The following is a 27,316-nucleotide window of genomic DNA, read 5'->3' on the forward strand; positions in this document are numbered from 1 at the left end:
AAAACACGAGGGAACTAAAGACGTCCATGGTTTAAACTGCATGAGGAAGTTATCAATGCATAACAATCAAACAAATCTGAAAATATTTTGCACTTAATTATTTTTTAGTGTTATTAATAACTTTGTTTAAAATCTTTTTTAAGTACTGCAAGTTCCTTCCTCAAACACACGTCAAAATTCATTCAAAATGTTATTATTCTAATGAATGGTTTTTTGATGTGTTCAAACAATACAAATAGGAATTTAGTATATATATATATATATATATATATATATACATATACATATACATATATATATATATCTTATTTCATGTTTCGACTTCAATTCTTCTAAAGGGCGTTTGGACTTATAAGTTCACTGACAGACTTCATTTCCCAAGTTTAATAGATCGACATACGCTACGATTAAAAGTTATAATCTATCAAAGAGACACCCCTTTTCGTGCATTTTCGCCTGTTTGTGGACTTTTACGTTTTTTTTTTTCCAAAAAAATTGCAATGAAAGTGAAAAGGGTGGGGTGAAGTATATTATTTGCTTGTCAATGTTATTGACTCTTTGAAGTAACTCTTTGAACGTGATAGGATGGTTATAGCTCTCTAAATTTACATTTCCATATTACATATCATGCTGTTTTTTTTTTTCTTTTTAGAAAACGTTAGTTTCAACAAAATATATTAAACACATTTGCTTCATGCAATACAAATATGCACTTACAATTAAGGACGATAATTATGCCAACAGTGTTTTTTTTTTTTTTTAATAAAACATAATTTATCAAGATATGTTCACACTCTGACTTATACACTTCTTGATCTGAAATTGTTCTTGGTTTCTGTAATCGGTAAATATATATACAGCAATGCATGTGATAGTGTCCCCATCGATTGATTACCTACCAAAATATCATTATTGAACATATTCAAGTTTCTTCTACTCTTCATACATTTTGAAGAAGGCTAAAATCGTCTATTGTATTTATTAATAAATAAAAGTTTTAAAACGACAAAATTCTAAAGAAAGCACTCATTCATAGCAAAACACAGACTTTGAGATTCTTTACGTAACATATATTTGGGTACCCATCTTTTTTATAGCAACAAGACATTTGAGAATGCTGACGTCTTTACATTTAATTCAGTAAAATAGCTACATTGGCTCAATAAATAACACATGCATGCATGTACTCAGAGAGATGCAAATAAAAACTCAGGGGGGTTCAGAATTCGTTCTTTTTCTCCTTGGGAGGGAGCTATTACCCACTCAAAAATTCCGATTCAGAAGTATTCTGGGCGAAAAATAAAGCAAACCTTACCGTATTTCTTCACAGGGGGGTAGGGATCCTCTTCTAATTGACAATCCCTTTTGAAAAGGGATTTGTTCCTGTAAGGGGGTGATAATGGGCTGAAAACCTTTTGGAAGCAAAAACTCTTCAAAGAAATTTTGAGAAGGTTCATTTTTATCCTTTATCTGTTCACAGTTTCGATATTTTACTACTTTTCATTTTTTTTGAAAATTTAACTAAACATTCAATCTCTCTAAGTACTCTAAAAAAAAAAACAAATCTGATTTGTTTGGATCGCATGGATAATGATAGTAACTACACATGATTATTGTTTTTGAAACTCAAAACTATCTGCATGAATAGTAAATGAAAATTAAAGTGTATGCATATCGTACATGTAATTACGTAATATTTTTTTCAGGCGCAATTCAAACTAATATGACATGTATCTGTATGATTGTTGCATACAATTCAACTTCCTCCTCCTTATATAAAGTCAGGTTAGTTGTATTTTGTTTTTCTTTCAAGTGCTCATTTTTTTTTCTGATTTCAATTCAATTGCATCAAATCTTCCTTAATCTGTTCGTGTTCGGATTAATTCTCGCTATGTTAATTAATGCTACTTAATTGCTAAAAACTGCGTGAGATAAATGTTCTTAATTTATTATATTTATCAACTTACTAAGATCGTCTTTCGATTTTTTGGACGGAACCACGCGTGTAATTTTTTTTTCATTTTCTAAACTAAAACAAATAGTTGAAATATATTTGTTAACCATTCCATAAGGTCGTGTTTATTACATGAATGTGCATGGGTTCAACGCTTGGACATTTTTTTAAAGTAGAAAATGAGGTATGGATAATAAGGCTACATAATAAATGTAGGTCATTCGAAGTGAATTTTGCGACGTGTAAATATTTTGCACTGTTTAACGATATATTCCCTTCCAACGAATCTTCACAGATCAGCTTTCAAAAATGCAAGCAATATAGCAAAGTTCCTACGCTGCTTGTCCAATATAACATATCTTGTAAAGTTAAGACAATTGAGAATATAGACAAAAGTAGAAAAATTACATCTATATATAGTAAATACTTTCTATCTGTAACCTATACTAAACAGTGTTCTCTTTACCATTTTCATAGAATTGCAACTTAATCACCAATACTGGATCGAAATGCATGTATTTCTAACCGCCCAAATACTCACAGCTGAGTATGTATCATGTAGAATTTACGAGTAAACGCTTGTTCGAATGCCTATCAGGTAATTTAAATTTTCGACTTAATCAATAAACCTGAGACTAATTTTGTACAGTTGAAATCAACCTCAATTTAATGTGCATGTACATGTACAGTATACCAAAATTGTAGAAAAAATGACAAATTCTTAATTGAAGGTCATAAAAAAATTATTTCATTTGTCAAGAAGGGAATTTCAACACTTCCTCGGATTAACAGTTTAACCAATGTGTGACTTTTCAATCTAATGAAATGTTTTATATTTATCTGATCCTCACAAGGCAGACGTACCAAAGTTCCCAAGCAAGATGATTTAAAAAACCCTTTAATTCCATTTTCTTAATTTTACATTTTTAAACATACTTGATTATTTACTAGTATCCGTCATCAGACTATATATATTCCTTATTTTATAAGGAGAAGAGGCATTAGTATAGAAAACTTGATATTTCATAATACACTATCCTTAATTACCCCAAAACGTGTTCATGCAAAAAGTAAGCGAAGTACTGTTCACGCATAATAAAATCGAAAATTTTGATAAAAAAAATAATAATAATAAATATCATGAATGTCCTAAAGGCGTATAACACAGTGGGGAAGATGACTCTTGCGATTTTAATTAAACGTTTAACGTGACGTCCACAGGCACTTGGGGTATGGACCCCCCCCCCCCCCCTTTCCATTTTTTTTTCTTTTTAAATCTGGGGTCGAGTCACCTTTTTCCTATTTTTGTATTCTAATATGCACTGTATGTTATCAATAATGTAACTCTTTTGTCTCTATAAGCTGTTTTTAAATATATCGTTTTCGACTGATACATAAAAAGAGAGAAGGCTTGCAACTCTTTTCTCATCGTCTGCCTCACCTCGCTTAAACTTCGCCTGATTATTTATCGAAAGCATAAGAAAACATGGAATATGCATACATCAATAAATTCGTTATACATTCTTCTTCCTTTTCATATTTCCATTTAATTTTTATGTGTCCCCGATTTGTAAATATTTCGATTAAATCACCCGCATCTAGGGTAAATTTTGTTGATGTGCACCAGCTGGGACGGAAGTGCAATAACGGTAACTCTAACTTTATAAATGTTCTGCATTTAAAAAAAATTCCAAGCTTTGCAATAACAATATTGTGAAATTTGGCTGTCTAGGTCGTCTGTAAAAAGTTATTCTTCATCCATTAAAATTTGCTAGTTACAGTTATCTTGTTATTCACAGAACTTACCGTTACATGTTATATGAAAAGAAAATTCGGGATTTATTCGTTCTCGCATTTAATGTTCCGAATGACATTACACGTAATGATGATACCCGAAAATACCGGGCACTTCCGTCCCAGCTGGTGCACATCAACAAAATTTACCCTAGATGCGGGTGATTTAATCGAAATATTTACAAATCGGGGACACATAAAAATTAAATGGAAATATGAAAAGGAAGAAGAATGTATAACGAATTTATTGATGTATGCATATTCCATGTTTTCTTATGCTTTCGATAAATAATCAGGCGAAGTTTAAGCGAGGTGAGGCAGACGATGAGAAAAGAGTTGCAAGCCTTCTCTCTTTTTATGTATCAGTCGAAAACGATATATTTAAAAACAGCTTATAGAGACAAAAGAGTTACATTATTGATAACATACAGTGCATATTAGAATACAAAAATAGGAAAAAGGTGACTCGACCCCAGATTTAAAAAGAAAAAAAATGGAAAGGGGGGGGGGGTTCCATACCCCAAGTGCCTGTGGTGACGTCAAAGAGCTAGGTACGTTAGCTAATGTCAACAGGCCCTGCAAAATGAAAAAATAAAGTTTGTGTATCCACACTAACCATGTATATTTATAAAGTTTATGATCCTAAGTCCTTGTATTTGTAAACGTTTGGGCAGATCCAAGCGTCTTATGCTGCTATGTAATATCCAAACCTATGCCGTATCCGGAAAACAAGCAATTTTCTTCACTTTTCACCCGGTTTTTGGGAAAATTCGATGTGGCCACAAGCATCGGCCACGAAGATATTTTAACCAGAAATACTATAACATAAAAGGGATTGATTTATACAGGTTTCTTTCTGGCCGTGGGCTGTGGCCACATTGAATTTTTACAAATTCTGATATAATCGGTCGTCTGCTATACGGATCTTGACGTGAGGGGAATGGAATATTAGCTTGGTATTTTGATTATATTCGTAGAAAATAAATAACAATTGAATACATGTTTATTTTGTAGAAATCTAAATGACAAAAATGCGTTATTTTAATAACTCAGTTGTTAAAAATTCGTATCCGCGACCACCTTTTTTACTTTCGTTTCTCATTCCAGGCAACAATTCGGGAACAAGCAAAACACAGGCAAATGTACACATATAACGTCTAAATTTCATGGTTGAGTTCGACTCTTCCACTCGGCAAGCAGAGTTTTGACGCTGTTTACGGGGATAAAAGAAAATAAAGACACGCATGTCATATATGGTTGTGTAGATAAATTATCGTAGAAGACATAGGTAACAGTTTGCCAGTGCATGTCCTCTGAAATTGTAAATGAGTGCGATTCTGAGGGAGGGGGGTACTCCGTGTAATATGGAGTTGGATACCTTGTGTTATTATTATACTATGGGTCAAAAATTTATTACAGAAACAAGTGCCTGTGGTTTCAATACACAGATGAATTATTTTAATATAATAGCACTTACTTTCTCCAAACGCTTAATTAGTACATACTTATACTTAGTATAATTTAAGTATGATAATCTTTCAATGAATTAAATTTATATACCATCACCGGGAAACGAAAAAGAAAACATAACCATTTAATATGTTTTTATGTCTTCTCAAAAAATAATTGAAATTATAATTGAGAACAGTAGGGCATAAGTATATGTTATTTATGTCCCTGAAAACAGTGAAACAATGCGGTTAAATTCAAGAGGGAGAAAGAAGAATGGGGAAATTACAAATAACTATTAAGTTTTCCTTAGAGAAGTTAAGATGAGAATAAATAAAATAATGTTCGACTTAAATGATATTCATTACGTGTATATAATGAAAACTTCTGAATGGGACAGCTTCATATAATTTTATGAAATTCTAAGATACTGAAATTATTTTCTAAAGCTATATATGGCGTATCTGAGCTTGAAAAATAATAATACAAAACTGAGTGTAAATAAATTTGATAAATGTTATTTAAGTTCGAATTAAAATTTTCACCGATTTTGAACTTAAATAACCTCACGTTTCTATAGTTAATTTGACTTTAAAGTCTGTTATTTAAATGTGGGGTCGGTAAATAAATCGATTATTGCTTTAAATTTTTAGTATCTTTGAAACGCGATTGATTTAAATTGTGTAATTTACAGGAAAGTCCTATCTTGATATAGAGTTATAAAACAAATAGATTTTTTTTAATTTTGGTTACCTGAACTTATCAAAAAATACGCCAAATATGACTTAAAATTTATTTTATATACCTGTATTTTTTTTCTAACTCAGCTATTTTTACACCCTCCCTTTTGTGACAGGAAAAACTCTCCAAAATATTTGCCAGTTCATTGATTCTTACTTAATCAAATAATATAAATAATAAAAATCTTGTTGTTTGTCATTGCATTGAACGTGACTATTTTAAATTTTGTGATGTCTACTGTTCTCGGGAGTTTTCGTCCACGAACGATTTATAAGTATTGCGAGAAAATACACGTGGTGTTCCTATGACGTTAAATATGATGAAAAGCATGACGACGACAGGGAAATATGAAGTTTTATGGCCCCGTTACTTGACAAATTAGAATCAATCAGATAACGCGTTGTGTAGAATAATTATAATGAGGTATAATAATAAGATGTTCGTGTGTGTGTGTGTGGGGGGGGGGGGGGTCCCACTTAGCCTATTTATAAGCTTATATATCATACTTAAAATCTCGGAAATCGGGAAGTTGAACTACATATACTTGGGATCTAAAGGCACCCTCCCCCCGACCCTTGCCTCTGAAATCCCCCCTTCACCAACTCAGGTGACGTACGTACCAGGAAGATACTGTATGTGTACTTTAAAAAGCGGGCTTCATAGTTTAGCGGCTTTGGCGCAGACAACAATGCGCTAATTCATGAATACCGTAAATAAATCATAACTGAATACAATGCGGTAAGGCCCCTTTAATCTGTAGTGGTAATTTATGGTAACGCCATCTAGGCCATAGGAAGTCATTGCGCTAAATTTTGAATACGTTAATTTATATATACGTACAGTTTTGTCTTTTGGATATAGAAACTATTTAGCGTTACAATGTAAAGACTCAGGAGAATTATTTTCAGATCTTTATTTCTTGTTGTTGTTTGTCCCCAAATGATCAACTGTCAAGTTCTAAAGCTGAAACCACGAGGGGAATGAATTCAACATAACCCTGGTTGATGCGTTATTAAAAGTCAAATTTGTTTAACCTTATGCTTACAGTCATTTTGAATAACCCCGCGTTTCGAGACACTGGTCTCTTATCGCTGTACTTTGCATCCAACTTAAGACAACCCAACGTAATAACTTTTTTGTAAAAAAAAAAAAAAAAACAAAAAACAAAAAAAAAAATAAATAAAAAATTAAAAAAAAAATCGCCATCTTTAAGGTCGCAGATAGTGCGTATGGCCCAGGGTTGAAATGTTACAATCTTTTTATGAAGGGTTGAAAAATCTACCTATCTATTATAAACCAAGTCAAAGCTTAATAAAAATTAAATATGTCGTGTATGAGAGGAGTCGACCGTCTTCTTTTTCTGATATCTTGGAGGGATGATGGATATGTTCAGAAAAATCACAAGTAGTGCCCATGAAAACGGAACAGCGTCCAATCATAAAGTTATGTGTTGATATGGTAAAAACGGCGTCAGAGACATAATTCATGATTATTAAAATTACTGGGAATAATCAAAATATTTTTTAGCTCAGTTGACAAAGTAATTTATCTCATATTTCACAAAGTTTTGGAAGAAAAGAATTGTCTGAATTCCCAATAGACAAATGAAATTAAATTTTATCACTACTATTAATTGAATTTACATCAGCTGTTTTGTATGACTTTGCAAGTTCCCTGTTGGTAAGTTAGGAAGATAATTTTAATTTATCCTTTGTTAGTTGACACCTTTGTCTGTGGTTCAAATTCAAAGATCAATTTGCAAGGTCATCGTAAACTAAAAGAAAATGCAGATGGAAATGATGAAGGCATGTCACCTAGAGCCTGAACTCTGACTCAAAAAAAATAATTTAGATCCAGTGTATACGTTTTGACAAATAAAAAAAAATTAACTTTGACGTACAGTTCACAAGGAACCTTAGGGTCAACTTTGATTTTTTTGTGTTGTTATTAGTTATACCAGTAGCTTACTTTCATCCCCCCTTCCTCCCTTTCTCAGCGCAATAGCGACCTAGAATATATTTTTACTTTAAACAAAACCTTGGAGTAACTCAGAACTTCACGATTCTGAAGCCAATGAATTTTACTAGATATTTCTTAAGTTGCAGGCACGTGGTATAGGTTTTGAAATGCGGTGTGTGTGTGTGTAGGGGGGGGGGGGTGGAGTGGGCAGAATCAAACTTGAAAATCCTATTTCGTGGGAGTGAGGTCCAACTTCTCAACTTCTTCCACATCGATTTTTTTCATACATCATCACATAACCCTGCAACAAAAAGTGTGGGAGAGGAGGAAATAGCCCTTTAATGGACATTTTCCATAGAAAATAGTAATGTTCGGATAAAAGGGGACACCATCCCCCCAATACTTCGTGCTTGAGTTATCATTACATCCTAGTGATATTTTTTATCATTTTATTATTTTGCTGCCCATTGATCTCTTTTGCATGAAAAATTTAATACTTTTTTTAAAATTGTATTGATTAATCTCAAATAGGGCGATTTTCGGTATTATAATATTATACAGTGAAACCTGTGTAATCCGACATGCACCGGGAGACGAATTTTGTGTCAGAATAGACAGGGTGTCGGATTGCACAGTGTAAAAAACATGGAAAATAGTAAAATTGGAAAGAAATTTAACGTCAGAATTCACAGTGTGACGGATTGCACAGGTGTCAGATTAGAGAGTTTTCACTGTAATTTGAACCTTAGTGTAATTAGGTCAAAATTAATGCTTAAGTAAATTATATATGTATTTCCTCCTTTACTGTTCTTGTTTGTTAATAAAAGTTTCATTTCAAGGATCTTTTTGCATTCGCTATCTATTTTTTTTAAAACATTCCTGAATAAATAAATTTTTTGTGAAGAAAAACAGACTGCACATTATGCAAGAAATTTTGATTGCAGTTATGATATTCAGGTATATCGATACTATGGAGATCATTTATTCTTTAAAACATTCTTTTTGTGCAATATTTTCTTTGAAGTAAATAAACTATGCAGTGTAAACATTTTAATATAAGATTTTTTACGTATAACAATACATTGATACATTAAAGTTGTTATTTAAATGTTCTAAATTGACAGCAATAATGACGTCATAGTGCTCAAAGCGGTTAAATGCAATAAAATACATTCCATTTTTAGAGGGCTACTGCAACTAAACTATAAAAGATAGATAAAAATTGTTGATATATTTATAAAGTGTACATCCTCAAGTCATTTCTTTATAATTATTTTAAATTTTCAAAGAAGGACCGATTTTCACTACTAACGTACCTGGCTCTTTGACGTTAATAATAAAGCGTCAAATTGACCAACAATACGGTCCTGATGTATGGATTATATAAATGAATCAAAGTACTGAAAGTACCGGGAAGCGCTAAGCATATTGCAATTTGAAATTCATCAGAATTATTTTGAATTTAAATTGCCTTTTGTATTGGAATTTAAGCAAGTGCGGCTGCGCTAGGGCGAGCACAGTTGTTTGATACATAATCAAACATGTGAGTCATGAAAATTTCCCGTTGGGATATGAAATTCAACATTGTCTTATGCCTTTTTATTTTAAGCATTTTACATTTTCTTCGTTTGTCAAAAGATCAATCAATTTCACATACATGGAATTGCAAGAAAACATTTCCCCGTTTCGTAAAAAAAAGAAAGAAAGAAAAAACACAATACATGTATATACAAATTTAATGGCAGATGTTTACTCCAAACAGCATTGTATTTCTCAAACCTAACAAAAAAAAAAAAAAAAGAAAAAAAAAACATGGAAAAATATTTTCTTTCTCCATCTCCTTATAGGAGTCTATAAGAGGTAGCTTTGCGTATAAATCGCAATTTACTGGATGGGGGATGGTCGACGAGTTTTCCGACCAAATTTACACTAAAAATGTATCTATACATTTGCTGGAAAATGTATATTTTTAAATAATTTTGAATACTTGAAAATGCCGCTGAAATTCTCTCATTTATGTGCAACATCGGCAGCTAAAATGTTCTGGTGATAATTTTTTAATAATAAATTCATTCTGTGTTTACGAGGGTTTCAAATTGAAAATTGGCTGTTAGTGACAGGGCTTTAATTTTAGAAAATGCACTAAAATAAAGATGTTATTTGTTTATTGCGTCGATAAATATTTCCTTATTGATAACATAATTATTTATTAAAGTTATGAATAAAACATCTCAAAAATATCGAATACTAGTCTTCTCACTAAATTGTTTTAGTATATCTGTTTTTTTTTTCATATTCATAAGCGATTTATAAATTTACGATTGTACATAAAGGATTTTAAAAGAAATACATTAATGGAGTGTGTAAGATATTTACACAATCGCTACGAGCGTCCAGTATTTATTAATGATAAATAAAACTTAGACTTAGACTATATGTTACATTTTGCTTTGCATATGCTACAGCTGTGTATAATACATTTTTAATACTGCACATTCATCGCGGTGTGCAACATATCGGCATCATGTTTGTAACAACGTCATGTGACAAAACTCTATGCTAATGAAATTAGCACCCCAAGAGTAAACGTCCTTTTCTCAGAGATAATTGGTAAATATATATTTTGAGTATAAAGATATTATTTTTGTCTTCTTTGTTTGATGATAAAAAAACATTCGGTGCTATCCTTTTATCTTTGATTTTCATATACATAATTTATAATGTATTTGCAACAAAAATTTGTATTGATCTCACAATATGTATATCTGATTTGTAAATACATGTATTACATTTTTAAAATAAAAACATTATACCTTTCTTCTTCGGATTAAAAATATGTCATTAAACCCAAAAAGTATTTTGTATTATTGTTGAAATACTTTAAAAATGCTTCAGTATTTTTTTACGGACGTTTGATGCTTTACACCATTCTTTACTTGTTTATATATGATTTTAACTACCACGCAAAACGTTTTTAGAGGAAAAAAATATCCACAGCACTGTTGTGTTAGTTTAAAAGGAATACTAAAAATAATTGCCCGTAATTTTTCTGCTATTTCCATGATAAATAATTCAACAGCCCAAGAAAGAAAATATAGTATATTAATCTCAAGTATTAATAAATCTTCAGGTTCAGGATCTGAATATTAAAAATGATTATACTTGTGCGGTTTCTGTTTTTTTTTTTTTTTTTTTTTTGGGGGGGGGGGTTCTCTTTTTGATAGATACAGTTTTTTTTTATCTGCTGTTAATGTATTTCTTTATAAAATGTATTCTTAAAGCATAAAATTAAAAATATTGCATTCTTAATGCAAGAAAGGTTCCGTAAATTATTAATGCATGATATGTTATAAATTGTTCCCCTTATATTTTTCCTTCTAACTGTCTTATAATCATGCTGCTCTTACACGTAGCAGTATATGTATCAATGTACATAATTTTTTCAACAATGGACCGAGTATCTGTCAACAGGCCTTTCATTTTGCCTTGCGACTCGTACCATTCTTTTTTGTTTTCTGTTTTCTTTTTACCGAAACTTTTTCTCAATGTTTTTTCGTTTTTACTTATAATCAAAGGTCAAACAAAAAATTGTGCATGTTTATTTATCATATGTCTCCTTGCGGCTGATTCAAACAACGCTCAACACTTCTCTTTATCTCTTGACAATGGGTAATACAATTGAACAATATCGAGCCGCAATTGGACTTTTCTATTGTAAATGTAGATGTACATCAAAATCACTGCTATTTTCTGTACTACGATTTAATAATTTTTTGATTGAGTGTCTGAAGTATATTTTAAAAAATACCAAATGTTTACTGTCAAAAGGCGCAATAGAAGTTATTTATTTTTTGAATTATGTGTTACAAATTATGTACTTACTTATATTGTTGTCAGGTGACATAGAGACAAATCCGGGGCCATCTCAAATTAGCCAATCCACACTGGACATTTTTCATTTAAATGTAAGGAGTATAAGAAACAAGTTTGATAAGTTTCTGAGCATTGTTTCAGATTTTGATATTTTATGTTTCACTGAAACCCATCTCGATGTTAACATTTTAAACGAAGATATTTCCATTGACGGATTCAACTCAATTTTTCGGAAAGATAGAAACTCACATGGGGGCGGTGTAATTATATATGCATCTGACTTGTTGCGCGTTAATAGACGCCCTGATCTTGAACCTTTGAACCTTGAATGTATATGGGTAGAAATCAGCGATCCTACCTGCAATATTCTCCTCTGCTGTGTGTACCGTCCTCCTTACTCCGATAATTCATTTTGGAAAAAGTTTGAATGGTCCCTTGAAAAGGCTGTTGATATATCCGATAGAATTTTAATCTTAGGTGACTTAAATGTAAACTTTCTAAATCTCCAAATCACACATGTAGTCAATGAAATTCTCTTAAAATACTCCTTTCAAAACACAGTATGCGACGCAACTAGAGTCACGAAAAACACGGAATCTCTCATAGACCCAATTCTTGTTAGTGAAAGTCTACACGACGATGTATTGGACTCTGGGACAATAGACGTTGAACACTCTCTCAGCGACCACAAAGGTACATACATCTATCTTAAATCACATACAATTCAAAAACAATCATATGATAGGAAAATATGGCTATACAAAAATGCAGATTTTGAAACACTAAACACACTTATACGCAACACAGATTGGAATACGCTTATTAATGACGCCAAAGACATAGACCAGGAGGAGAGTAATTTTTCAACGAGTTTTTTAAACCATGTAAAACAATGCATTCCCAAAAAACAGTAACTATAAGGCCTAAAGATAAGCCCTGGTTCGATTCTGCACTGCGGAAAACAGTTCGTATGCGAAATCGCGCAAGAAATAAAGCCCACAAAACAAAAAAAGATTCAGATTTGGATAAGTTTAAAAAACTACGCAACAAAGTTAACAATATGAAAAAGTAGCGATGGCAAACTATTATAACAATAAAGAGACCAATCTTATCGAAGCAAGTATCAAAAGTTCAAAAATTTATTGGAGACTATTAAAAGATGTTTTCAAAACAAAGGTCAGATCCGAAATACCACCGCTGCAGGATATTACAGAAAATGGCGATGTGCATATTTCATATAGCGATATTGACAAAGTTGAGGCGTTAAACAACTATTTTGCTTCGATTTCGTCGTCGCATGATGTCGAACCTGCATTAACAGATTTTTCTTTATTGTGTAATAGTGTTCTTCATAGTATTGAAATAGTTGAGCAAGACATTATTGATATAATTTCTATTCTCCCTGTGAACAAAGCCATAGGACCTGACAATATTGGTCATAAAATGTTAAAAGCTACTATTTTTAGCGTCTCATTTCCCTTGTGTATTCTGTTTAATAGATCTTTAAGAGAATGTGTATTTCCTAAACAGTGGAAAGTAGCTAATGTACTTCCTTTATTTAAAAAAGGTGACCCATCATTATTATCAAATTATAGACCTGTATCATTTTTAAGCTGCGTAGGTAAAATTATGGAGCGAGTCATTTTTAAATATGTTTATAATTATTTTCATTCAAACAATCTTTTTTATAAATATCAGGCTGGTTTTTTACCAGGTCATTCAACTTATTGAGACATACAATTATATATCGAAAGCTATAGATGAAGGAAAACACTGTTGTATGGTTTTTTGTGATTTGTCTAAGGCATTTGATCGGGTATGGCATAAAGGTCTTCTATTTAAGTTACAAACTTATGGTGTTAGCGATAAATTATTGTTATGGTTTCAAAGTTATTTAGATTTAAGGACACAAAGGGTAGTGCATAGGAATACTATGTCTAATTTTAAACCTTTACATGCTGGAGTCCCTCTGGGGTCTGTATTGGGACCACTTTTATTTTGATATATGTCAATGATGTTGCTGAAAATATGTCGAGTTTAAGCAGGTTGTATGCTGATGATAATTCTTTACAGAACTGTTCTGAAAATATACATGATATTCAAGTAGGATTGAATTATGATTTAAATCAACTTGAACAGTGGTCTAAACAGTGGCTATTGAAATTTAATCCTTCGAAAACCAAAGCTATCTTTTTTAGTACTAAGAAAAATGTCGAACTACCAAGGCTTAAATTTCAAGACTGTTATTTAGATTTTGTATCATCACACAGCCACTTACTAGGTATTCTCTTTTCACACGACCTTACATGGTCAGCGTACATTGATTCTATCGTTGCCAATGCATATAAAAAATTAGGTCTACTTAAAAAATTGCAGTTCAGGGTAAGTGCTAAAACTTTAACTCTTTTATATACTACTTTTATAAGACCTCAGTTAGCATACGCAACTGAAGTTTGGTGTGGGTGTTCTAGTCAAGATTCCGAAAAACTAGAAAATTACAGTTAGCAGCAGCAAGAATAGTCACTGGATTAACTTCTTTAGCATCGCGAGATTCCCTCTATTTTGAAACTGGATGGGAACCACTTGCTATTAGAAGAATGTTCAAAGTAAGAACAACTATGTACAAAATTTTTCATAATATGGTACCCGAGTATCTGAAAGAAACATTCGATCACATGAATCAAATTACGTAACAAGACAATCACAAAATTATTGCATCCCTAAGTGTAGATTAAATATTTATAAATCATCTTTTGTCCCAATGGCAATAAGGGAATGGAACTCTTTACCTCTTGAAACAAGACAATCCACTACTATAGGTTACTTCAAAAATTGTATAAACTCTCAAAAAACACCTACTCCTGTCTTTTTTCTTTTGGTGATCGTTACTGGAATGTAATTCATACTAGATTAAGACACAATTGCGTTCTGAATAAAGATTTATTTAGGTGCAACATCATTGACAGTCCATTATGCACTTGTGGAAAAATAGAAGACGCATATCATTACTTTTTTTCTTGTACGAAATACACTGTCCCAAGAAACGATTTGTTTAATGCTGTTTTTAGAATGATTAATTTACGTATTGTAGACACTCACGTACTGTTATGGGGAGACGATTCGCTTAGCATTTCTGAAAATGAAAGTTTATTTTTAAATGTGCAATTGTTTATTAAGAGATCTGGTCGCTTTTGAATTTATATATTTAATTCATTTGTACATACTACATCAACTCAATTTTGTACATGCACAACCTATGTAAGATAATCGTATTGACCTTTGGTTCCAGTGTAGTTTAATTTTTAACATTATTTTGTGTAATGAATTGTTATAAAGGAGAGGACGTTCTAAGTTTTAAGAACTTGTGTCCGATCCTTTTGTTGTAATATCTAAACAATAAAATATGTTCAAATCAACCAATAAATCTTCGTGAAGGTTTACAAGTCAACATTGTTTTATTCTGTTTTTATTTAGTCCTCATTATGTTGCTTAGCAGTCAAATCGGCAACACGCGCACATCTTTACATAAACTATTTCTTCCTAGTTTCCTTATACAAGTATTACACTGTTTGCTTAACATTTCGTCGGCGTTATTCCTGTCCATTGCTAATTAAGAACGTTTAATTAAGGTTTTTGCATTTTTCGCCATATCTTGCGCACTGCAAACACAATTTTAAAGTAAAATATTCCGAGAAATTAGTTTTCCTATTTGAGTGGATTTTTTGAAAATTAAACACAGCCACCATGTGCCCTACATGTACGTACAGCCGCAAACTGCCTTTCCTTGCGAAGTATTTACATAATATTTTTCACCCACATTACTTGTATAGAGTACAACACAATTATAGACAGTCCATGAATGCATTCCAGTCTGTTACTAATTGATACTGAGATGCGAAAATCAACTCCATTGATAGTTCTCTGCATGGTGCAGTTTTAGCATCACCAAGTACATTTAGTTTTGTTCTTTTTTATATATTAAAAAAAAATCAACTAACCAAACACACTTAACAATGTAATTTCAGAAGCTCAGTGATCAAAGAGGAATAACTCTAAAAATGTTTAGTTGAATTATTCTTCATGTTTTCCACCCAATTATAATTTTTTTTCCCGAATACACCGATACATTTTCAGTGAGATCAGGTGATCTGAAGAACTGATAACTATAATATATATAAAAAGTATAGAAATTTCGACTGAGAGTGAGAGAAATTGTTCACTGAAGTTATGTCTCATTGCGACAAACTGCCCGACCCTCTGCGATTGCAAACATTGTCTGTTCGCACTTCCTCGAATCAAAACAAAACTTTTTTTTTTTATCACTGTACACATGAATAATTTTGAAATAGAAGAAGAATTTACAGTTTGTAACATTGAAGTAATATGGACGAATACGAAATTTCAATTTTATCTTTAGAAGCAAAGGAATGTTGAATACAATATTAGGGAGACTCGAGTGGGATACCCCCACAGACTTTCTAAGTGCTTTCTTGTTTAAAATAATAAAAAAATAAACGTAAAATAGATTATCTTTTACGTCTCTGAAATGATTCAGAAACTATATAAATTTAATATATTACATTTCACAATTTTTACTAAATACAAAACATACTAGTAGTCAATACTTAATCTGTATGCATGAATTAACAAATAAGTAATTCAGGGATTCAGTGAACTAAATAATTCTGCAGTTTAACCGATGTTTCATCGACATCAAATGGCCTGTGTCGCAAAAAAAAAAAAAAAAAAAAAAAAAAGTTGGTGGTGGGGGGATTGCCTATACATCTGCATACAATGTATAAATGCGCTCTGAATTCGAGACCTCATATAATATAATATAATTATATAACATTTTTTAAACAAAAGACATTTTTCAACTTTGATTTTATAGTTAGATGGTTGAAAAATTAATCTCCTCGTGAACAGCAAAAGGGGAGTAACTTTTAGAACTTCCTGTCCAAGTATGACGAATGTGCATACACGTAGTATATTCATGCCAAAAAAAAAAAAAAATCGAAAAAAAAAAAAATAAATAAAGAGACAGGAAATTTTTGGGGGGTAGGTGTGTTGTACATCCTTAATTTTTAACTTTGTGACTTTTTCAGACCTGCCTACCCTTTTTATTTTGAGGGTGTAATTTCAATACTCATTTTGGTGGAATTTCAGAGGTAAAGGCGTAATCCTTTATTTTTTCCTAATTTGATGTTTTGCAATGATACTATATTGTCTAAATAAACCGGTAATTGTACATCTTTGAACAAAGAAAGCGTGAATGTTTCTTTTTGTCAAATCATTTATTGACAAAAAGTCCCCGTGTTGTAAAACTGGTATCCTAAATGAAGTCATATCAAACTTATTTAAACTTACATACTTAATAAATGTTTGGTTAATTTCAAGCAAATAACATAATTCAGAGTTACATTTCCATGTTAATACAAATTCTACATTATTGCGCTATGTCGTTTTTGTTTTCTATACATTTACTTGTCTCTATGTTGTTCTAAGCAATGTAAGGATAAACTGAATTGAAAATTGAACTGACTTTACTTATTGCACATATCTTTCAATAGTTTTCTATCTTTGGCATGCAACCCGTTTAAAAGGTATATTATAACTACAAGGTATACTACGTATGTTGTTTGTATCGTAAATAATCATATCGCAGAGAAACGAAATCCTCTATTAAAGAGTATTATTTACAATGTACCTTCTCACCTTCTCGTTTTAATTTAGGAACGCCTTTACTTTAACTCCGAAGTTAGCCGTTCATAAGGAAGTTTTTTAGGAAAAATATTTAAAAGCGTAAAATTAAATTTCATGGCGTAACAGCGTAATTTCGTGGTAAAAAGCAGAAGAATTACGTCAAAAGCGGAAGGATAAGTAGGTCTGCTTTTCTTAATATGTGAATTTTTAGGTTTAAGGATGTCGAGAAATTATCAAAAGAGGAGGGGAAAATACTCTATGTTTCAAGAGCCAGAAAAAGGATATATTATTACACAATTATATTCCACTACTCAAGGCCGACAGCATATTATCCATACCTATTGTCTGAAGTTAATTTAGCATATGGGGACTGCAGATATAAAACAAAACAGAACTCAAGAGAATCAGAAATAATTTAATAAATAAAGAAAACACAAATAAACAGACATCAAGAAAATGAAACACTTTCTACAAGATTATTTGACAAGCAGAATAACACAATACATGTCATGACTCTGTTTTCTAAGCATTCATAGTCTAAATACAAGGTAATGCAATATTTTGTTTGAAATCGTTTACATTAAAACATTATTTTAAAAATAATACTCAGTACTACATCATCATTTAAAATTAAAACTTTGTGTCATACAACGGTATTATTTGCTTTTAATTCTAAAAAAAATCCGTATATCAATATACCCTGTATTCCCTAAAGGGCAGATAATATATCCGCGTTTTGCTTAATTGATCTTTTACATGTATATTGCAATTGCAAAATGAATGAGACATTTGAATCAAATACAGAAATATATACATTTTCTTTGGAATTGTCCACAGTAAAACATTTTTTATTGTCTATTAAGGGGAAATATTTGACCCTTATCCCCCCCCCCCCCCAAAAAAAAAAATAGCTATTATCGAAAAGTCAGGTGGCGACTTCCCAAAGAACCAGTCTAGGATGAAGGGTAATATTTAGACCATATTTAATTCCAAATCTTTGAATTGAACAGAACTCGTTTTCACATATCAATTTCAATGTAGTTCAAATTTTATACCGTTGATTTCAACAACCTGGTTTAAAGTCAGCCTTTCGTAAATTCTATGGTCGTTATTATGACCGTGTTAGAAAATATAACCTACCATTGGCTCGTATGTTGGTTGATCTGTTTCATACCAATTGTTAGACCTTTGTTTTCATACTAAATTTGACTACATAATGATCCGTCTACCTGATCTATACATAAGGCTCTGGGCGGGTGTGACCGGTCAACAGGGGATGCTTTTTCCTCCTAGGTACCTGATCCCACCTCTGGAATTTTCAAGGGTTCGTGTTTTATGCCCTACTCACAAAGGATGACTGCACTTAAGGACATGCGAAAATTGCGACAAAATAAATTTTCAAAGCAAGCATTTTTTTTTCTTTTAATTGCATGAATGGTCAACATCTAATCTACAACTTTACGTAACAAGAAAACATTGATGTAACCATCAATTGTCGCCCGGGAAATAAATAAAGTAAACAATGGAAATGAGTCTTGATCATCAAACCGCTTCGATATGTGTGAAAAAGGCATGCGTCTAAATGATGGAGACGATAGTCGAGAATATTTTGAAAACTTATAGTCGGATGAAAATCGAACAAAAACGATACCCTTTTAAACTTTATCAATTCCTCAAGTAAATGTTGGCTGCATAAAATATAATTTGAAACCAGACACATGCATCACCTATTTTCAAAAATGTCTTTCACTTAAAGAATATAAAACACGAACTGTGTAAAGTACTTTTTTACGTTTTTATGCGATAAGTAAAATTCGATGTTCTAAAAATAAGGGACCTGTCGTTTTTTCGATAGTAAATGATAAACAACTTTATATATTAAATATGAAAAACATATATATTTTTACAGATTCACTTTATGGAAGTAAATATATTGTGTATCTCGTAATTTATAAAGGGAAAGAACATTCTGATTAACAATCTTTTTAATGTTTATAAAACCTTTAATTCTGAATAACTTCTCCCACCTCAATCCCCATATACCAACACTTAAACTTATATGTATAGAGCAGCCCGGTCCCCCGGGCTGCAATAAAATTAAATAAAAGTATGCATTTACGAAAGATGGGGGTCATCACAATTTCTTAAATCTACATACGATCATGAGGACGCCCACTTTTTCAATGACTTTATACAAAGCGCATGTTTGTCTATTGTTCTCCGTTTATTATAATTCACCACATGATTTCTTACCTCAGGTTACTCTGTGAATACTAAATTCCGTCACGTGACTTACAAGATAGTATGTTTTGTGCTCACTAGGACACTGCTCGAACATGTGGAATTGTCAGACATCGATTCAAAATATTCTTTACTTGCATGGCCGTGCTAAAATTGTTAATTTCGTTTTGAAACCTATGTAAAAAATGTACTTGTGCCATACAGAATAAAGAGGGAGATGGGAAAGAACAATCTCGTATTTTTTTTTACTTGCTATTGCTATTTGTCTAGTCCAATTTAGAGTCATCCATACAACTGTGCAATGTTAGCTCCACCTTTTAGGCATACCGAATGTTTGATCAAGGGCAGGTAAGTGTATATTCTCTATATTTGGGAGGCAGTCAGAACTAAAAATATTTTTTTTTATTATATCACAGTCTAAAATACACTTTAATTTATTATTTAAATTTTGTGCCAAATTGACGGAATTCTTTAGTAAATTTACGAAAGTGAAATAAGGTTAAGATATAAAAGCAACCGAAGCGACGGAAAAACACCAAAAACCCAGCGTTAAGTGCAGTTATCCTTTATTGAATTATATATTTTTATGGGATCGATCACTGTTCATTATCTTCACCTTGTCATCCTTCTAATGAGACAACAAGTCAAATATAAAATCACAGACTGAGGTTTAAAAAAAATTTAGCATAATCATAAGCTTAAAAATATTTAGGGCCAAGAAAACGTCTTATACAGTTAATATTCACAAGATATTTCCCAGGAACATTAAAAACAATGCAGGCTAAAACAAAACAAGATTAATAACAATCAAACAAATAAAATTTTTTTTTACTAAATGCAAGAGCGGCATTAAATAAGAATAACAATATTTTTATGCTAAAACAAAATGTCTTAGAAAAACTGTGTAGTTTTTGTTGCAAATGAAAAAAAAAAAGAAATATAAAGCTTTATTTTAAAAGTAAAAAAAAAATAATAAAACATATCCTCTTGACTAGTACTATTGGTCACATAAATTCGTGTAAATCTTTAACTTATCAAGGCATCAAGGATCAATCTGTTTTAAGTATTGGCATAAACACTGTCTGTGTTCAAAAAATCAGAAACTGCTTTGAAACAAAATTCATATTCTTCCTGAAATATAAAGAAAAATCATATAATTTTCAGTGCTTTGCTTTATCTAATAAAATAATTTAAGTATCATATAATTTAAGTGAGGCAAAATTGAATAATTTATGCAAACAAAAGCGATTCTTTGTTCTCTTTGCCCATTTAATGAATTAAAATCCCGATATTTTTGAAGGCCAGCGATAATACATTTTCCATACAATGTAGATTATGAACTTCGGGGTGTTAATTCTAATCCTACTTATATAAGAGATTTTTTTTTAAATCGGTGAAAATGCTTTTATATATACATCATGATGTACATGTACCTTTGTTGATATCATTTCCGGTCTTCTACACTGTAGCTGCTGGACTATAGTAAATATGTCCACCTCATCGTCCTGTTGTAGCTGTCCTATAGCGTTATATACAGCACAAAACACTCCACAGCAACTCGCACCATCCCTTTAACAAATAGAAAGACAATGTTTAATACTGACTAACATTAATGTGATTTAACTAGACCTGAAATCAATGATGTATTTCTCAAGCATATTATTTTACATAATTAATACTGGAATACATATAATATTTATTTGATATCAACATTCGAATGCACTTGCTCGTAGATAATGTTATTTCAATTTCTAACTTTAAGATAAATGCGACTCATACAAGGAAGCGATTGGTCTTCGTCCGCCATATTTCTTTTTAATTGTCTTTATTTCTAGAGCCACTTTCATGTTCACGGTTCAATACGCTTTTCAGATTTCGCGAGTACATTACCATCGTAAATTACCCGATACTGACAAAACAAGAAGTCTGTGAGCCAATGCTCACTAGTAATACCCCCGCTCTGATGTGAATATACGCTCTCTAAATCTCACCATAAGTCATGCTTAAACAAAGAGTGCGCTAAAATTTCAAGCATCTGTGATGAGTACTGTGGTTGCTGAGAATACCGCGACAGGAAGTTGACATCGGATTCGTATAGAAAAAATCCCACCATATAGCCGTGTGCTAAAATTTCAAATATCTGCAAAGCGTAGCTGCTGAGAAAACTGCAACGGAAATTTTTAACGGACAGACGCACATATAAACAGGAAGCTGATATCGGATTTGTACAGAAATCAATCTCATTATATTGCAATCCTAATCAAAGACTGCTAAAATTTCAAGCATCTGCGATGAGTAGTTGCTGAGAAAACTGACAAGAAAATTTGTTACGGACAGACACATAGACGGACAGAAGGACAGACAGACACGGCATAACAGTATACCCCATCTCCTTCTGAGCGGGGGTATAAATATAAACATGGACTTTGCAGGCTTTTGCAACGACAGGAACACAATTTAAAGTAAAACAAACAAACACTTGAGGCAATTAAATGAAAAAAAAAAAACAAAGTAAGATTAAGACGCATGTCATCCATTGAATAATCAGTAGCCAGAAAACAATCTGCCCTAACAGATGGTTAGGGTATACCCCAATGCTGATATACATGTAATACTGACTAAAAATACCCGACTCAAAACTTTTTAACCTCCTGGAAATTATTCTATTTTTTTTAATCCCTTGACTGTCTATTTCCCATTAAAATCCACTTTATTTCATGAACACCTCCATTCTCAATAAATTTTTAAAGTTAAGTATTGATGCTAAAATAATTATCAAAAAATGTCTTACCTACAAACAGATGTATTTTATTTTGAATCGGGAGATGACAATCACACTTTTTTTTTTCAAAACATAACCTAATAAAGAGTTTCGCTGTTCCACTTTTATGTGTAAATCTTTGCATCTTAGTTATATCAGTTACAGGGAAGAAAATGGGGACAAACACAATTATAAATCAATTAATTACAAAACACAATTCTTTGATGATATTTGAATCTCTCACTATATTTCCTTATCAATATAGAGGGTAAAATAGAATTCTCTTGGCCTTTTCGGCATACGGCAACATTTGTCCTTCAAGTGTCAACTATAATAGGACAAAAACCATTAAAGAATTTTAACACACATTTATATAAATGGTAAGAAAAAGGTTTGATATGAGGATATAGTACGTACTTCGATATAACAGTAATATGTCCGTTGGGATGAGACTTGCGATCAAGGCTGAACTGTTTTATGAGGTTTGTCAATGTAGAAGTTTCGGTGGGAAGAACATCATTGGAACTCCAATTTAGACATTCAAATATCTGCACTTCATTGGCTTCCTTGTTCTCCTTTGGAAAAAAAACAAGCAAATATAGTTTAACAAAATATTACTTTGTTAAAGAGCAAATAATCATTCAATCAAAATGCATATAGATAAAATAGATAGTTTCAAAAAAATGTCAATGCTAATAAAAAAATTACTTTTTACTTCAATTAAAGAAAGTGACATTGAATGAATCTACAGCATTCAGAAAAAAAAAATGTTGAAAGGTCTGGAAAGGTTACCTAATGTCAATGGTCTGCCATTCAGTCACCTTTCAGTAAATTTCCAACAACCTTTCATATAACTAAATGGCAAATTTATATCTCATCCTTAATGGGAAAACTTTCATTATACATTCAAATATATTATATTGAACATATTGGAAAAGTATTATCTTACCTCTTTTTTAGTTATTTTTATGCTTGTCTTTCTGATCTCCTTGGACAGTGTTGTCTGTGTATCTCTAATGATTGTATAAGGACTCAGTCTAATATTGCCATTCTTTTCATCAACCCAATTGTGTAGCTGGAACAAGATGACATATATGCATGTACAGTATGTATAAATAAAATCTACAAATTAAAGGGAATTCAGCAATCAAGAGAATAGGATTAAACATGTATGCATTGTGCTTAATGAGTTTAAAGAATGATTTATCTCTACCTCTTTAACCTCTGATAGAGGGTTTAGTGAAATTAGGAATGCTGACTCATGATCTACAAGCAGACGAACAAGATCTATGGCCGCACCGGACACTGGAAGTTGTGCAGATATAAATTCCTCAGCTCGGGTGAACGACTATATGTAAAGAAATGTAGAGAACAGAAGATGTAAAGTACAAATCTAAGGTATTGAACATTGCTCCTCAATCAAGTAACACAGTAAATGAACGAGAGATGTTCGTTGATTTTAAATTTTTAGAATGTGGATAATATAAATCTTACGAACCACACATCTATACATACCGATACATGAACTGCATTGTAGTAAGATTCTCTGCCAGGAACATGAGAGGTCAAATAGACCAGGTATTGCTCAACTGCAAATACAAGATTTATGAGAGTGGATTAGAGAAAATCAACCGACTTGAAAATATGCGAAAGATTTTCTTTATCCCATTGTCAACAAAAATTAATATACTGTGTTGTTATATATAATACTACAAAAATCATTCTTGAATTGAAAATGCAAGTCCACATTCTTTACTTAAAATAAACAAGAAGATAAGTTCGGTACTTGTATACCTGGTAAAATTGATTTGGTCAAGTTCAGTTTCGAAAACTTCTTTCCACTCTTGAAATCTTTGGCATCATACCTTGGCTTTAAACTTATTAATTCCTAAAAGTATTATATATATATATATATATATATATATATATATATATATATATATATATATATATATATATATATATATATATATATATATATGAATATATGATTATTTGTTTATACAAGGTTTTGATTTTTCGAAAGAAACTTTTAAATGTCAGGGCCCTGTTTTACTAAAAAGGACTTAGGATTAAGATAAAAAATCTCATTCTGCAGACTAAAGCTTATTTACATTGATATGAAAATGTTTTTTTAAACGAGTTTTGAAAGATATATTTACATGCAGATAATTTTTAATAGAATCATTAATTTTGAAATATTTTACGATCACCCAAAGTTGGTTATCTTAGTCTCAAGTTCTTTTTTAAAACAGGCCCCTGGGGCTCGTTTCTCAAAAAGGCCTACGACCAGGCGTAAGCTTAGTCCGGACTAAGTCAGTGACTAAACCCCAAAATCGGACTAAGTAGCGTTTCACAAAAAGGCGCAGACTTAGTCGAGACTAAAGTTAAGCTTAAATCTAGGCCTGCTCATGAGTAGGCGTAAGTTCTTAGTCTGTACACAACTTGAAAAAAGTGGCAAGTGTTTTGATCATAAAGAGATAAAAGAATAATTATTTTCTACGTATACGATATAATACAATATTTAAGTACATATATGATATGCGAAAAATCGTGAAATATACAATTATTATGTAGGTAAATAGAAAGGTAGTAAAAATACAGCGAGGATGCAGACTTTTTTCTGTGAAAAGGTTTGATGAGCTAGAAATTTGTAAGGAAGATTTTGAATTGTGAAACTGGGTAAGATATTAAGTTTAAGAAGTTAAAAAAAAAAGCAGGCACGTGTTGTATGGGGGAGGGGGCTGCAACCCTCCCGCTTTTTCCAGTAATGGTTTTTCTGTTGAAAATTAAGTTGTAATTTAGGCTGACTTACACTTTAGGTATTTGTTTTCTTGTACTGTCAAACTTTGCTGAATCAGTTGCCTACCCCCTTCCCCATCTCCCCCACACACTGGGTCCTGATAATTTGTTATTTTTGAAATGGATAATGTTTTTGAAAAAAAAATCCTCAAACAATATTCATTTACACATGTAATATATTTTCAATAATAAAAAATATTCGGTAATTATGCCATCAATTAAGTTAATGCACTGTTTACCTTAATTTCCCCTTTGAATAAATATAGAATTTATGACACAGAAAATTGTGATGAATTTGTAAAATATTCCAATAATAAATTATGTTGTCCATTATACTGTTTTTGCCTATTTCAAAGGAGTAACTGTCATGGCGTATAAGATGTGCAGATGGGTCTATCATAAAAAAAAAAAAAAAAAAAAAATAGGTACTTGTTTTTAATTAATTTACAATATATCGTACTTCTCTCAGATGAATTTTGTTTGAGATTGCATGTCTTTTGATCGATTTATGAACAGATAAACACTTTATATTACATGCATTTGAAAAGAAAGTGGTCAATAACATGTTTAAAATGTTTTTTTTAATTGTAAATGAGAAACAGAGTTTCAATTTTACTGTCATTTAATGCATTATACTCATTAAACATATCAAGAAGAAGAAATTTTGCTTATCGATAAATATTTATGAATATGAAAATCATTACTTTTTAATAACCTAAAATCTAGATAAAATCTTCAAGAAACATTCTACATCTATAAAAGAAATATTATATGATCATATTTTTAATAGAAATTGAAACGGAATTACTAGATTTAAACGAAAAAGATGGGGATGTTAAAATTTGTACCTTTCCCGATCTAAATAAAACTGATCCCGACTGGAAATATATTAAATGAAAATATTTCAGAAATTTATGAAAATACTAAATTGCTTGCCTGTAATATGGATTACAAGAAATTGATTAAAAATTAATTAAGCTTTGGCAAACCTTTATCGAGAATGCGTGTGCTAATGGAAATAATGTACGTATATGCGTATTTTTACATGGACTGTGTAAATTATCATATCGATATCAATGTTATGATGTATGTCCGAAGTTTAATACATGTATTATAATACATGTATCAGCTTGAATGCCAAGAAATCTAATTCAGTTAGAATTGATTATCTGTTATGAAATAATAAATTCAATACAACTGATAAATTTTCAAAAATCTCTTATCCACATTTTAATAATATATGATTTCATAATTGTTAGATTTTCCACAGGTCCATAAAACACGGTGGGGCCAGGGGGCCCCGGTCCTCCACTTTTTCTGAGTGTAGTAATTTGCTATATTAAATTTTCCTTCAGATGCTGCTTGCCTTGCTCCCCCCCCCCCCCCCACACACACTTTTTGTCGCTGTAAGGTTGAACACTGACAAATTCCGTGACTTGGACAGTTAATTAGGTTTTTGACTTGGACAGTTAATGAAGTTTCTTTTTCTATGGTCACATTAATTTGGGAAGTTGCCCCCCCCCCCCCCCCCACTGTTTGGTAGTTTAGGGGTTTTTTGGCTTGTCATATTTTTTTTTTTGGGGGGGGGGGGAGGGGTCCACCACTTTTGAAACAGTTGTTACTACCTATGATGTATTTATTTTAGTGTTAAGGAGGCTGGGGAGTCAACAAATTAACCATCAGATATAACTTATTTTTTTAGATATGATATCGTAAGCTGTCAACTATCATTTGGCAAAGAAAAAATTCATACATTTTAGTTTTAAACTTTGATCATTTTTGTATATCTTTATATGGAGCTCTTCTTATAAAGGAGATCAATGTAGTCTAAAATGGCCACGACCACCCAGCCCTCTTAAACATAAGTGAAAAGACAATATGGCTTATTTTCGTCATTAATCACTTCAGTAAAATTCTTCATGTTTAATGTATTCCAATTTTTCGCAAGTATGTATGCTATGTACATCGTCTGGGTTTTAATGTACGATTGTATATCGTAATTTGTATCTATATAAATAGATTTTTTTTAATTTATCTGA

The 27,316-nt window shown here is 31.6% G+C and overlaps 1 protein-coding gene across 1 annotated transcript in view; it reads right to left on the minus strand.

Annotated features, from left to right (window-relative positions):
- Positions 1 to 20,704: 20,704 nt before the first annotated feature.
- Positions 20,705 to 27,316, minus strand: part of LOC133193447 (receptor-type tyrosine-protein phosphatase kappa-like) — a 343,287-nt gene continuing 336,675 nt past the window's right edge. The window contains exons 13-19 of the mRNA XM_061329395.1: positions 24,270 to 24,363; positions 23,991 to 24,064; positions 23,689 to 23,823; positions 23,425 to 23,550; positions 22,893 to 23,050; positions 21,148 to 21,283; positions 20,705 to 20,845 (exon numbers count right to left, since the gene is read on the minus strand). Of these exons, the coding sequence (XP_061185379.1) occupies positions 20,774 to 20,845; positions 21,148 to 21,283; positions 22,893 to 23,050; positions 23,425 to 23,550; positions 23,689 to 23,823; positions 23,991 to 24,064; positions 24,270 to 24,363 (795 nt within the window). The 3' untranslated portion in view covers positions 20,705 to 20,773. The remainder of the gene's footprint in view (positions 20,846 to 21,147; positions 21,284 to 22,892; positions 23,051 to 23,424; positions 23,551 to 23,688; positions 23,824 to 23,990; positions 24,065 to 24,269; positions 24,364 to 27,316) is intronic.

This window comes from Saccostrea echinata, unplaced genomic scaffold (genome assembly GCF_033153115.1).
Source record: "Saccostrea echinata isolate AGI-Se365-2 ecotype Australia unplaced genomic scaffold, CSIRO_AGI_Sech_v1 ptg000027l, whole genome shotgun sequence".
NCBI classification, from domain to species: Eukaryota; Metazoa; Mollusca; class Bivalvia; order Ostreida; family Ostreidae; genus Saccostrea; species Saccostrea echinata.